Source organism: Theobroma cacao, chromosome 3 (assembly GCF_000208745.1).
Source record: "Theobroma cacao cultivar B97-61/B2 chromosome 3, Criollo_cocoa_genome_V2, whole genome shotgun sequence".
Taxonomy (NCBI): Eukaryota; Viridiplantae; Streptophyta; class Magnoliopsida; order Malvales; family Malvaceae; genus Theobroma; species Theobroma cacao.
Genome location: NC_030852.1, coordinates 32347117 through 32361519, shown reverse-complemented (window position 1 = coordinate 32361519; position 14403 = coordinate 32347117). Strand labels below are relative to the sequence as shown.

Here is a 14403-nt window from a genome sequence, read left to right as displayed (position 1 = left end):
TTATCTAAATATCTCAACTTGTATCTCTAGTTGGGGAAAAAGAAAGATAGAAAGCCTTTACACTGAAAAAAGAAAAAAAAAAAGCATTGTTGGCAACTATAATTAACACCGAATACTCAATTTACATGGTCATTTTAATCATTTTTAGCAGATTTTATGCTAGTAACTTCTTTACAAATTGATTTTCCTTGTCTACATGTGAAACCAGTATCTGGTTATAAAGGATCTTCATGCCTATCAGCATTGCAGCAGCTAAAAGAACCATGCCTGCTATCATTGGGACTGCAAAAATTTGAACCATAATATGAATTAACCATTAAATTCAGTAAACATCAGTTGTCAACAATCAGCAATAAGAGTTTCTGGTGCTATTTTTGTGGCACCTGTTCACAGATATTATAAAATTTTAGAATTGCATGGTGTTAAGTAGCGTTGATAGATTCATGTGGTCAAGCACCCAGCAGCACAGACAGTTCATAAAAGTATATCAATCACCAACTGTGCCAAAAAAATAAAGAAGGAAAATGAAAGAGCCAGCAGAGGTCTCCACAATTTGGCCATGTGTCGGCTGCTGATCTATCTGCCTCAACAATAGTACTAACGTCAATGGAGAAATAAAAATTAATAATAAATAAACAAAAACTTACTGCCCTATGAACTGAGAAGAAAAGGCAACTATCAATGCTAAAGTAAACGCTTGAAAGGAGGAGTCACTAAGATACGATGAAGTGATGAATTAAGGGTGGAAACATGAAGTTGATCAAGTTCATGTTTGCTGGTGCACAAATCTGTTTATTACCAATGAACCTATAAGCTACTACAAACATATATATATACATGAACTCCAATGCATGAAATTTTTTTCTGGAGTTCCTGACTGGCTAACAGATTGTTCATCTAGTACTTGTTTCATTTAATTTGTTGCATCAGGATCACCGAATTCGAGCAAAGAAGACACAAGCTAAAATAGCCAATCTATGTATCACATTAAGAAAGAGAATTGATGAGAAGTTACCTTCTTTTGGTGCTAAATGGAACCATCCTGTTTTAGACTGGGAGCCGGAGTACTGACGTTCTGGCAAGTCCCAAGTTAGCCCGAGACCGAAGCTGCTGTCGGAAAGATAAGAACTGTATGCAAATGGAATTGCGACAGTTTTTATTGTCCTGCAAGAATCTGGCATGGGAACAGGAGATTCTACAGTATAAACATGGTTTTGAGGACCACTTAAACATGGGACTTGGGTGACAGAGGGCCCAAGCGAAGCTGAACAATTGAAGTACGTATAGTTCCTCAAGACATGGTAGTAATCAAATGGAGTGAGGGAAAGATTGAGGTTTAGAAAAACTTCATGGACACAATTTTTGGGGTCAAGGAGATTTAGTTTCCTTGTATCATAAGAAATGGATTTGACAACCAAGTCACCGTAAGATGGGAAGTGGATCATGGTGGAGTTGTTTCTGCAAAAAAGATCAAAACCTCGGTCACCACAGTTTTGGGGCTGATGGGTTTTTAGTCTGAAAGGGAACCTGATATCGAAAGCACCATGACCAAATTTTGCAGGTGGGCAGCTGGACTCAAAAGCCGCTGTACTTGAAAGAACTAAAGAAAAAAGGAGAATGAAGAAGACGGAAGTATCCATTGCACTACACTATAATGCCAAAAACGTGGACGGAAGGACCAGGCTAGTAAATGCTTAGCTTAGGCTTAGTTTTCTTCTGAGTTCTTTATGTTATATATATGAAAAGATGAGAACTTAAAATGGTTTAAAAAAGGGCAAAGTAAAGGAGGAGTCCAGCACGCACGCACAAGGACCGGAAGCGTGAAAGACCACCGAGTCAATGAGGATTGAGCGGGCCCTTAAGTAATTAAATAAGATTCTTCACTCTTCTCTCTTTACGCTTACCCCCTTTGCTAGGAAACATTAAGCAAGACATTCGACATGACTTGAATGGTTGCTTCCAAGTTTTAGCCATCTTTTTCCGTCAAGATTGTTAAGCGGGCAGGAAACTTCCTTGGAGAAGTTACGAATTAAAATAAAGACTTTTATTTTGGGGCCAACTGATCAATGATCAAGTCTATAAATCCCTCTAGATTGTGGAAATTGCAGCATTACTTTTTAATTTTGTGGACCTCTGTGCAGGTCTTTTTCTGCTAGGACTTGCTTTTATTCTCCCTATCAAGAGTCCAGAAGCAGCCTCGCTTTCCAAAGCTGCTCAAGTCAACGCCCTTAACAACTCTTTTCCCCATATAAAGTTCATTTTGTTTCGTGTTAGTTGCGTCACTGAATGTTTGTGACGACTTCTCCAACACTTGAGGAATCATCCTTACCAATACGGCACGGCACTTTTTTTTCCCTACGGTTCCAGCATTATACAGTCCTACCCAGATGGAGACTTTGACACCTAGTCTGGAGAAAGCAACAAGAGGAACTGGCTGGCTTCTTTAACGTTCTCACTGAAGGCAGATGCAAAGCAGAAAACAGATCCTCATATAAAACAAAGTCACCTTTGCTTCTCGGCAAGTATACTTTCAAATTCACTGTGTTGGTTTATAGAAAATTTCACTTAAACTGAGATGATAGCTAACTTGAGCTTGATACATTGCTGTCAATTTTAAAATATGGGCATAACCCATTTCATCCAAATCAATGCAGATTACGTGCGTTCACAACTGGAGAACTCATTACCCTTCTAGCCATCCAAGTAATAACACAAAATTCAAGCTTTCACCTCCAATAAAACCTAGAACCAAATAGAAATTTTATGTTCGATGAACAAAATAAGTCAGAATATATTTATTTTCTCACAATGAGATAAAGGAAATACAGCTAATAATACAGAATCTGAATATTTGGCCAGGATGCACAACATTCGGAGAGTGATACATTACAAAAACATGGAAATTCTTTCAAATCTAATAGCATCTAGTAACAACCCACGACTTCAAGGGTTATACTCTTAACAGATCTAAATCTTAGCACCGTAGTAAAGGAATAAGTTGAGGCATGAGCACACATTTTAAAATAAAAATGAAGTCAACAGCATCATCACTGTACCTTGAAGAGCTCTGACATGTTCTCTGATGCATTTGGGACCATATGCTAGAAGAACAAATAATAGAACGAACCCAAAAAGAAACAATTACAGTTGGAGAAAAGATCATAGGAGTTCTTTGGCAAGCCTCACTGGCTTTTCTTTCAGAAATGCAACATCACTATTTGGTGTTGTCAGCAGATGATGATCTGAATCCTCTTCCTCACTCTCTGCTGTTAATGATGTTGCGGCAGAATCTAATATCTCATCATCTGCATTGGAAGAATATCTTGATAAAAAACTTGACGGCAATAGTAATCAGAAAGTTAACAAAACTTAAACAATAAACAAGCATAGCAACACAGAATAATTGCTTTTAGATTTTCGACAGACAATTTATCTCATATGTAATGCAATTTACACATGGTTATTCACAGCCCAAGTTAGCAGAACAGCTCCACTGTTCTCACGGTCCAGAAAACTATGTGCAAATGCAGTGTCAGAATTCACAATCGAAGCAACCAAGCTTCTAAACCATTTGCAAGACAATTATAAATCCATTCAGTGCAGCAGTAAAACTGATAAGCACATTTGGTGAAACTTGTAGAGAACATGACAAACCTTTGAGACATGGTTGCCAGAAGAAGCTTACCAGAATATGTTGGATGATCAGGAAGATGTCGAACTGCAGTAACTTGAATGCTTTCTGGAAGTAGACAGTTGCAAAATGAACCTGAAACATCAAAAACCTGGTTGATCAGATAAAGGGAATTGCAAGGACTACACAATCCACTGTTACATATCCTATAAGTGTTAGAAGCTATTTCATCCCATCCTTCAAAACCCTACATAAAATGAAGAAGAAATGATAGACATTCATATAATGGTTGGAACCATCCAACCTCTGGGCCAGAATAATCAGGAGCTAGCATTAATGCAATATCTAACAATGAGAGATTCTTTTATAAGCATGCCATATGAATATGCAATCTACCACCACTAGAAACCATTAATACAATACAGCTTCTTGGATAACATGAACATGAAAGCAGACAGTTTTCTGACCTAATCGAGCCAGCCTATTTACCCATCCAGGAATAGGCTTTCCCGTTAGCTGCAGGCACACTTCATCAGTGAAATGGTTGCAATTCTTAGCAATCAAATGATACGTGTCTCCATGGTATTTTTGTGAAAGCTGTTCCATAAATGCCCGAAATTCTGAACGAGACATGTTAGTGCTGCCCAATAATACTGATCGTCTGAAGACAAAACCAGGACAACTTCTTGGTTCCACTTCAAAAACCCCACTTGTAGGATACTCATGTGCTCCAAAGCCATACTCCAAATCATGTACTGATTATCAAAAATGGAACAATAGGTTAAAATTCACAGAAATTTTGAAAATAGTAAGGCGGGAGAAATCAAAGATTAACATTTTTTAATAAATAAGAAATCATCAAAAGACGGGGACTATGGACAAACTTCATAAAACAGTTAGCAAACTGAGATCAAATAATGCCATCAGTGTAAATAGTAATTAAATTGCATAACTTGCTTGGAGACATTAATGAACCAATAGATCCCTTTCTTTTTCATTTTCCTTTTTTTTTTAATATCTTCTTTTAAAAGTTTTGTTAAAAAGAACTGCATCATATCCTGCCATGTCTGTATGTCCAAGGCTATTCATCAAATAACTAAGCTTAAGGTAAAAAGCTAGCAATGCCAATCAACTAAATCAACTAGATACTCAAGACAAAATTATCCACATCTGACCAGAAAGTTCACGCATGAGAACAAGAACTAACACCCAAATCAACATAAAGGAGAAATGATACCTTCAATACCAGAGTGGAATATCCCAAGCCCAAACCAGTAAAGGTAGTCATTTATAGGTGTGAGATCATATACATTGAGATACAACAAAGCGCGATTGCTTCCTCCATTACTCTGCCCCTTTGTCACACTCGAATTTGAAGGAAACAACCGCATTGTACCCTTAAAATCTAACCTTCAATCTCCAATGTATATTAGAAGCTCCTCATCCTCTGCACCAGACCAAGAAAACAAATATATGGGTTGTATCAACAAGACGTCAAAATTCAATTAATACAAAATAACACAAATAATTCAAAAGTTTCAGAACAGCTACTGCTTACCATAATGTCATAACAGTTGAAACTGGAACATATAAACCCAGAAAGCAAAAGTCCCCAACAATTTGGTTACCAAGAAAATAAAGCAAAAGAAACGAAAAGCTTTTAAGTATTGGGTTCCTTTTTTTCTTTCCAAATTGTGTAAAATTAAGAGCCAGAGGCATTAACTTTCCCTTTTCTAGGTTTCCCAGGAAACCCCAACAGAGCATATATAAAAATTAACTAACTTTTCCGAGTAAACATTGTGAGAGACGGTAATAAATCCAAGAAAATCAAATGGTGAACAAGAAATGAAAGCATAAACAACAAAAATCTTAGGGAAAAAGAAAATTGAAAGCTTTGTAGCTTACCAATGAAGAGGAGACTCAGAGAGAGCTTAAATGCAACAGCTTTGGGGCAGAGATCAGAGAAAGAAAGGGAGATTTCAGGTAATTCAAGCAACTCTCTTTGTTCTTTTCAGAAAGAGAAAAAAGAAGATACATGAATCATGGAGCTCTTTTTCACAAAAAAAAAGTGAAGTTCAAGTTTAATTTGTTTGGGTATAAAAAGTAGTACAGAATTCAGGACTTCATAGTTTATTCAATTAATCTCTCTTACAATACTAAATTGGATAAACGGTTGGGATTAAGAATTTAGAATCGTTGCCTGTCTTTAATCTAATCTATTAATCATTTATTTTCCTTTAGATCTCTTTTTTGTTTTCTTTTAGGTTATAAGAACTTATAGTCAAAATTTTAATTATTTATTCAATTTATTTATTGGGTCAATGTGTAAAGGAAGCTTTATTTAATTTTTCTTTTCTTTTGAAAAGATTGTGGAGTGACTAAATTTTAGATTAGTTGCTTTGAGAAAAAGTTGTAATAGGAGATGATAATTCCGATATTTAGTAAGTAATATCTGTTTAATTTCAATAAAATTTAGATAATAATTTTAAAATATTAATTGAGTTTTCATAGAGTTTGAGTATTTAGATAAATAATAAAGTTTCAATAAGAATATTTTATTTATTGTGATTCTTAATCATGATATTTATTTTAAAAAAAATAATATTAGAGTATGGTGTCAATGTGCATGCATTTGTATAGATTGCTCAAATGACTGAACATGGAATGACTGCCCAAATGCAGTCATGTAGGCCAAGAAAAGAAGGAAAATAAAATAAATTTTATATTTTTGAGTTTATAAAGATTTTAAATTCATCTATGTTATATACAAAAAAAATGTTCATTTAAGTTTTTCCTTATTTTCTACTAATTATTATTGAAAACTTTTTATAACAAATTCAAGAATTATGCTAAACTCAAAAATAAAAAAAAAATACATACTATTCAAATCATTTTTTTTTTTGTTTTTGAAAATCATTATGATTTTCCACTTTTCAACCAAAAGTAATGGTCCCTTGTTTCAGCTCTCCTAATTTAAAATGGCTATAATAAATAATGGTCATTATAATCACATCCTAGTGCCATTCCTTTCTTAGGACCATTTAGGCCAGACTTGGCCAATGGCCAACATTCCATAATTTCGTTTGTGATGGTTACCCACATTTAAAGGTGAGTAAAATCAATTCAAATTAATTATCGTCTCAAATTAAATATGATTTGAGTAAATTAGTTCGATTTAATTAATATATTGGATTAATTGGCTCAAAATGTTTGGTTCAATTAATTTTTTTATCGGTTTTTGATTTTAAAATTTTTGGACCAATCCACTTTAAAAACTAAACTAGTTTTTTACATATTTATATTATTAATATATAAAATATTATTTATATATTAAGAAGAATTGATAGTAAACTTAATTAATAATATACTTAAAATATATTAGAATATTATGTGTACATATACAAGTCATAATGATAGCAATTTACTATTAATTATATTTATTTATTTATAAATCTGTATTAATATGAAATTATAAGTTATATATTTTAAATGATAATTTATATGTTAATATTATAATATATGATAGTAAATATCCTACATGTTAATATGTTATAATTATTACACTTTACTAATGTTTCGTAATATAAAATGTTATATGTATAATTGTATAAATATATTATATATACATATATTTAATTTATGCATAAATATTACTATAATTTATAATAAATTTTATTTATATGATTATATTTAATAACTTTATTAGTTATTGCATTAGATTTTATAATATATTATTTATAATTAGTTATTATTTATACAAACTTTAATATAAAATATTATAACATATAAATTATGTCATTAATTTCATATATATATATATATATATATAATAAAGTCATATATTATATATACATAATAGACTTTAGTTATATGATTACACTTAATAACTTTATTAGTTATCACCTTAGATTTTATAACATATTGTTTATAATTAGTTATTATTTATACAAACTTTGATATAAAATATTTTAACATATAATTTGTATAATTAATTATATATATAATAAAATAATATATTATATATACATACATTTAATTTATATATAAGTATTACAATAACTTATAATAAACTTTATTTATATGATTACATTGAATAAGTTTATTAGCTATTACCCTAGATTTTATAACATATTATTTATAATTAGTTATTATTTATATAAAATTTGATATAAAACATTATAACACATAAGACATATCATTAATTTCATATATATATATAATTATGGATGAAGTTTATAAGTTTTAATATTATAATTTATAAAAAAAAGTGATAAAATTTTGATATATTGATCCAAAACCGGACCAACCAAACCAATCTAATCATATGTTTGGTTGGTTTGATCTTCTTTTATATTTGATCAGTTTTTGTTTATGTTTTAAAAATGATTGATCCATTTGGTTTTTAAATATGGTAGACTAAACCGCCTAATCCATCAATTTACTCACTCTATCCACACGTCAATAAACTTAGAAAATTTGAGACATATAAGAATTTTGCAGAGATATTAATTGTCTAAGCAAGTTACGTCCAACTATATCTAATTCTATAAATAGAAAATAATTATATATAATTAAACAAATATTCTATGATTTAAGACGGAATGAATTTGTTTTTCAAAATTTAAAATTTGATATTGTTTTCAATATTAATAATATAATAAAATCAGACAATATTAAATAAAAAAAATTCAATACAATATTAATTTAAAATTTCCGGTGGCAAATTTATTGTACCTAAAATCACAGAAAATATTTCTGTCATTTATCATATATGCCTGTATAAGTTTGTTATTTAACCTAGCATATTTATTTAAGGCGTACATCTGCTAATAAATTCTATGAGGTATACTAATTTTGTCCGAACGTTCTCTGTTTAGCCTTGTCCTTTTCCAAAAATCAAATAACCTTCTCTTTCTGCTGACGGAATTTTATAAAGGGGCGTATGGTTGTCAAGCTTTAATAATTTAGAGAAGATGGCTAAAGGAGACAGTTGAGCTAAGGTGAAAACCATTGCCACCTTGGTTTGAACACAAGAATGAAAATCTCATGCATTTTATCCTGAAAAGCAACAGGGATTATAGTAAAGGTTTGTCCATCAGGGCAAGAAGGAAACTCACGACAGCCACAATCATGGAAGAAAATATCATTGACTTGATTGAATATGCAAAATCTAGTTTGGAACAGTGTCCAGCTTCCAGCAAAGAAGTATGCAAAATCTGATGTGAAAAGCATTACGGTTTTACTTGACAGGACCACCCACTTTTGTCTGTAATGAACCATGACCCACCAGATTGCAATGTCTGACCTTCTTATACACTCAAAGACATTGGATGAGCATACCACACATGGCATTGTCTTGCTTCTGCCTCTTCACTTGAATCAGGCTCTGATGGGCATTCTAGGCTAAGCCGGCCTTAGTTTTTCTGGTTTTTTGACTGATCGCCAAGCTGTTCGTGGGGTTGGTTCAATGCCAGATCTTAGCCAAAAGGCTGAGAAAGGTATAACAAATGTAAACATTTCGATGGAATCTTCGATGATCAATGCAATACCTAATCATGATCTCTCATTTCTTAGGGAAAAAAAAAAGGGTTGAGTTATTGCAAAAACTGATTGACCAGACATGTTAAACATGTTTAATTTATATCGGATTCAGAGTAAGCTAACTGAATATTTGACAACTCATTTCCTGAGAATCCCTTTTTAACAAACTTGTTAAAGCGTTTAATAGAGTTCTGACAGATGGATTTAGACTAATCAGTTCGCCTAATACAGGAAGAGAATCAGTCCTCTGATAAGATACAGTCTTCACTTCTGGCTTGATAGCAATGGATCACCTCATTGAGTTACTGTTAGTTTGGCATAGAAATCACAAGAAAATGAAGGTGGGGAAAGCAGCTTGATCAATTCTGAATCTTCAAACTTCTAAAAATTGCCAAAAGTTTGTGCTTTATCAAGCAAAAGAGACACGAACATCTAAGCAATGAAAAAAAAAATGAAAAAGAGCGATTATCACACATCTAAAATTAAACTAACCATATTTTTACATTCAAAGGCATATTTCCATTAAAAATATATTTGCAATTACAGGTTACGTATTAGCTGCCTTCTTCGCAAAAATGGTAGTACTTCTCAATATAGAGACAGGCTCCATGGACTGTTACCCTTGTTTTGAATGCAAAGAAGAAACGCATTTCCACAAGGCAATGACAAGGGCAGAAAGGAGCAGTGTGCAGTGATCTTGAATTGTTCAGTTGCCTATACAGTTGATCTCTTGTGAGTCAACGACATTATAGTACAGAGAAGATATTTTATCATCAAATCTAGAAGCCAATTGATGTACAGACAATCCACAATAGCGCTTTCCCAGGCGGGCAATGCAGATATCAATGACTTTCTTGAACATGCAATCTTCTTGAATCAGTGGTTGCTCCACAAACTGAACTAAAGGCATCCACTGCACGATTGCCAATTGACAAAATTAATATTTAGTAAGCCAACAACTATTCTTGATAATAATATATAGGAGGAAGAAGATTAAACAGAAACTGATCTGTTTCATCATCTGTTGAAAGACTTTAGTGGTTCAAAGAGAAGAAAGATGTCTTTTGAATCAGTATATTACACCCCAAAATAGTAACTGGAGAGAGAGGCAAGATGAAAATCATAATCTGAGTTGGTACTTACCTTGGCTGCTTGAATTTCATGATCATCAACCATAATCTGTGTTGATAGTGGTTTTAGCATGCAGATGAAAAACAAATCTGACTTTTCAAAGGCCACATTGTGCACATGCCTGGGATGGAGTTACAAGCAAGTATCAGTAATCAAAATATCACAAATTTACTGCATGAAGTAGGACTTGCTATACAAAAATTCTTTGGACAGAGGTGGTGACATTTGCAAAGTCAGTTCCATTGTGTTACCTGAATGCTACTACTTCCACAAACTCAGTGTCAATCTGCAATGTGGAACAAGTGCAGCTAGTATTAATACGTTAGCCCAATTAGACAAATTTGAACTCTCTGAACTGAGATTAAGTTACTGATAACAACACGATTGAAATAGCATCTTAGAGGCAATGTACCAAGCAAAATATACTTACCCCAGTTTCTTCCTTGACTTCTCTTACAGCTCCAGTAAAAATCTCCTCTGACTATCATACCAAACAAAACTTAATTAATTGAAAGATTCAGCCGTTTATAACAAAAAAAAAAGGGGTTGGTATTTTCTTCTTTGATCTAAAACTTTCATTAGGTCAATTCAAACCCAATAATATACCTCAGCAATGAAACCGGTTGGTATTTTCCAAAGCTCAACAAATGCTGGAGCACAGTATTTCTCTTGTACTACAAGAACCTGTAATAGATCGTTGCAAATACTTGCATTAGAATTTAAGTTATTGGTTTTTAATGCTTGTAAAACTTTATACAAGTAACTTAAGAAAATGGAAGGTCCATGTTATTAAAGTAATATAAAAAACTCAACCAAATTGGTTTTGTATATGGTCTGCTTTTTCTTTATAAGGAAAGGATGTGCAAAGCCATTAAATACATCAGCATAGTATCGGTCTAACTTCCAGCCTCAAAATCGCTAAGTCCATGAGTTGCCACGTCCAATTATCAGTTTCTACAAGAGAAATATTATTATTAGGGTAAAATGTTTTACTTTTTAAATTTTAATCAAAATTATACGAAAGTTCATTAGTTTTCAAAATGAACATCCTATCTTAAAAAAATATTTTTTGTTAGATACGTAAGTTTAGCCATTAATCAAATGTTAGTATTTTCATCAACTTACTGTGATAAAGGTAAAAAGATAATTTTACTCTTAATTAATTTTTAAAAATACTAATATATAATTTTATTTTTTTATTAAGTAAAAAAAAAAAACCTCTCAAGATGGGGAGCATCGGAGGTCCCTTGGGGAGCCCCAATCGGACTCCCTAAGGGAGCACCAGTGCTCGGGATCCCCAAGGGGAGCACTGGTGCTGCTCTCCATTAGGAGCACCGATCGATGCTCCTTTCTTTTTTTTTAATTTTTAAATTAATAAAAAAAATTTATTTTTTTTAATTTCTGTCAACAGTATTTTCATTTTTTGAATAGAGTATCTATTTTAAAAATTAATAAACTCGTTTGGAATTTCGATTACAATTTAGAGATATTAGGGTATTTTACCTTATTATTATTGTGATAGTATTATCTTTATAATAAACTAAAGAAGCAGCACTAAAGCAGCTCATGAAAATTGTCCTAGATGTGAATTATATGGAATACCTCGGAATCGGATAAAATACATATTCTTGCCACTTTAAAATAGATAGCTCAACCATGGTTCTCTCTTCTCATTCATATCAACTCAACCTCAACTAACCCACATACCTCATTTTTGTCATTGATGACAAATCCTCCAACCCCTACTTGATGTGAAGCATTAGCGGGAAGCATGCTGGGTCCTTCAGGTAGCCAATAAGTTAACATTACATATCCTCTCTCTGCGTGATGATATTCAAATCCTTCCTGCATCGGGGTTGCTAATATCAGAGATCATTGAAGAGTGAACTGAATGTAAAAGAATGGAAGGGAAGAACTTTTCCTTCTTCCCTGAACATTTTGTGAACTCATGCAACCTAGTTGCTAATTGCCAAACCCTGGAAAATTGATTTCAATTCTACTTTCAATTTGAAAGAAAAGTAAGGAGTAATTTAGTGAAGCCAGTGAAAAGCATGTGCAGGTTTTAGCATCTGGAATTACCTTGACAGCAACTGGAACAAGATCTGATTTTTCCGCTGGCAACTTAAGCCAAATTCCCTTCTTTTCCTGCAGTTTGATGACATAAGATCAGAGTAATCACAAATGTCATGAACTATAGAAGAATTGAAATTTGTCCCGATGAGCCTTTTTTTTCCTTTCTGGTGGAGCTATGGGCACAACAAATTTTTGTGGTTAGCGAGGTGAAATCCTAAATCAATTTCAAAGCCGATGGTAACTTTAGTTATAAACAAGAAATTTCCTCTTATGTTATGCCATCGAAGAGTTGCTATGTGAATATACAGGGGACCATGGTTAAAGGCAAAAACCAGTTTCATGGACGAGAAATTTGTAATTAACTAAGATGAGTTAAAACCGAACAAATTTTCTTTAAGATGATCAACAAAATGCATACCTGAATTTGAAAAATCATAGACAGGGATAATTAATTACCTTCGCCTTCCAGTGAGAAAGTGAGAAACGAAGCATGGATGCAAAGACATTTGGATTAGGCGGTAATCTTTCTGTATCAACAATGACTCCACCATACTCATCATCAAAGGCATCGAGTATTCTCATATTCCTGGTGAACAAACTTGAATTTGATCCATTAATCTGATATAGTAAATTCCCTGCTCCAAGTTTTTCTTGCTCAACTGAACTGAGAGCTTTCTTTGGCAAATAGGTGTTATTCGGGGTACTTGAATAAGAAGCCTTCGGAGATATACCTGGAAACAAGTGTGATGGGGAGAAAAAGGGAAACAAATCGTTAAAACCAGAACTTTCCAATCAATGGCATCTTACATTAAAGAGTGAGATAAGATGATGGTTTTCTTTAGACCTGGGAAAGAAAGTTGATTTGGTAGGTTAGTTAGATCGTTGATGCTCAAATTTCATCTGGTAATACGTACTAGCTTAAACAAATTTAGACAGCAAAAGCTTAAGGCTGAAAATGCAGAAACTACTAATGAAGAACCAAGAACACCAGGAATGGCCTCTTGTTTGATGATTAAACATATTCATTGGGGCCTTTCTTAGTTTTCACATATTTTTTGGTTTCTTTCGTCATTTGACTATGAAAAAACTACTTCTAACAGAATCAGAATCTTAAAACAGGACAACTAATCCAGAAGTTTATGTTTATGGACAGAACCAAAACAACTCTGTTCTACTATTGCAGAAAGCAGAAAGGAAAAGAAAAGAAAAGAAAAAGAAAACTCAGAAATCTGAAACAAGGGAGCAACAATATTCACTTGACTGACAAACTGCCAGCTGATTCAAGCCGTAGAATTACCTCTGCTAAAACAGAACTGCGGGGTCGACTTAACATCAACCAATGGCCTGAAACTCAAAAACTGGCTTGAATATGTCCTTTCCATGTATGCTATCTCGGACATTGGCATACACTTGGAACTAAAAAAGCTGCACTCCATTTACAACAGTATCTAAAACTCCCAACTACTCCAGTTTAGACGACTGACCACAACCCCACTGGTTAACAATATCAACTGCTTAATATATAAATATCCCCAGATGTAAAACAAAATAATTGTACCTATCAGAATAGTTTTGATTCCGGAAAACAAGAAAGAGTTATAGAATTTAACGCTGGGCCGGGGGAACGGATTGACCAAAGAGATTGCATGAGAAACTAAAACACTATGGAAATGCAATGAGGGGAGAAACCAAACACACGAAGCATGAGGATTAGAATCCTTGAACAAGTTTTAACGGTGGAGACAACCCATATAAGCAATGACTAAGCCTATAAACCTTTATCCAATTAAGGAAAAGATTAAGAAATTAATTAGAGTGATGTGTTGCTGAATTTGTGGTGTGAAATGGGTGTTGAGTGATGATGACACGCAAGGAGAGACGCTGCTTTAAAAAGATCTCCAATTCATTCACAGCTAAAATGAAGAAAACGAGGGAAATAACTAAATCTTGAAAATTGTTATGTGGGAATGAAATAAAAAAAAAATGGGATTTTTTTTTTGGTTCATACACGCCTTAGGGGAGCGTGG

The 14403-nt window shown here is 33.1% G+C and overlaps 3 protein-coding genes across 6 annotated transcripts; all 3 read right to left on the bottom strand.

Moving 5' to 3' along the window:
• Nucleotides 1–2691, bottom strand: LOC18606209 (RING-H2 finger protein ATL22). Of its 4 annotated transcripts, none has more exons than XM_018118152.1 (2): nucleotides 1016–2132; nucleotides 1–267 (listed from the first exon to the last, which is right to left on the bottom strand). In XM_018118152.1, exons 1-2 carry the CDS (start codon nucleotides 1638–1640, stop codon nucleotides 155–157), a joined length of 738 nt encoding a protein of 245 aa, XP_017973641.1. In that variant the 5' UTR covers nucleotides 1641–2132; the 3' UTR covers nucleotides 1–154. The 4 variants fall into 4 exon arrangements, with proteins under 4 accessions (XP_017973641.1, XP_017973640.1, XP_007039745.2 ...); XM_018118151.1 differs by having other exon boundaries at nucleotides 1–282; nucleotides 1016–2125; XM_007039683.2 differs by lacking the exon at nucleotides 1–267 and adding an exon at nucleotides 292–580 and having other exon boundaries at nucleotides 1016–2135.
• Nucleotides 2767–5842, bottom strand: LOC18606208 (deSI-like protein At4g17486). The gene is made up of 5 exons (XM_018118154.1): nucleotides 5537–5842; nucleotides 4869–5078; nucleotides 4099–4386; nucleotides 3686–3766; nucleotides 2767–3305 (listed from the first exon to the last, which is right to left on the bottom strand). Exons 2-5 carry the CDS (start codon nucleotides 5020–5022, stop codon nucleotides 3160–3162), a joined length of 669 nt encoding a protein of 222 aa, XP_017973643.1. The 5' UTR covers nucleotides 5023–5078; nucleotides 5537–5842; the 3' UTR covers nucleotides 2767–3159.
• Nucleotides 9530–14234, bottom strand: LOC18606207 (nudix hydrolase 8). The gene is made up of 9 exons (XM_007039680.2): nucleotides 13674–14234; nucleotides 12833–13107; nucleotides 12383–12448; nucleotides 12011–12148; nucleotides 10910–10987; nucleotides 10734–10784; nucleotides 10555–10589; nucleotides 10316–10424; nucleotides 9530–10085 (listed from the first exon to the last, which is right to left on the bottom strand). Exons 1-9 carry the CDS (start codon nucleotides 13810–13812, stop codon nucleotides 9879–9881), a joined length of 1098 nt encoding a protein of 365 aa, XP_007039742.2. The 5' UTR covers nucleotides 13813–14234; the 3' UTR covers nucleotides 9530–9878.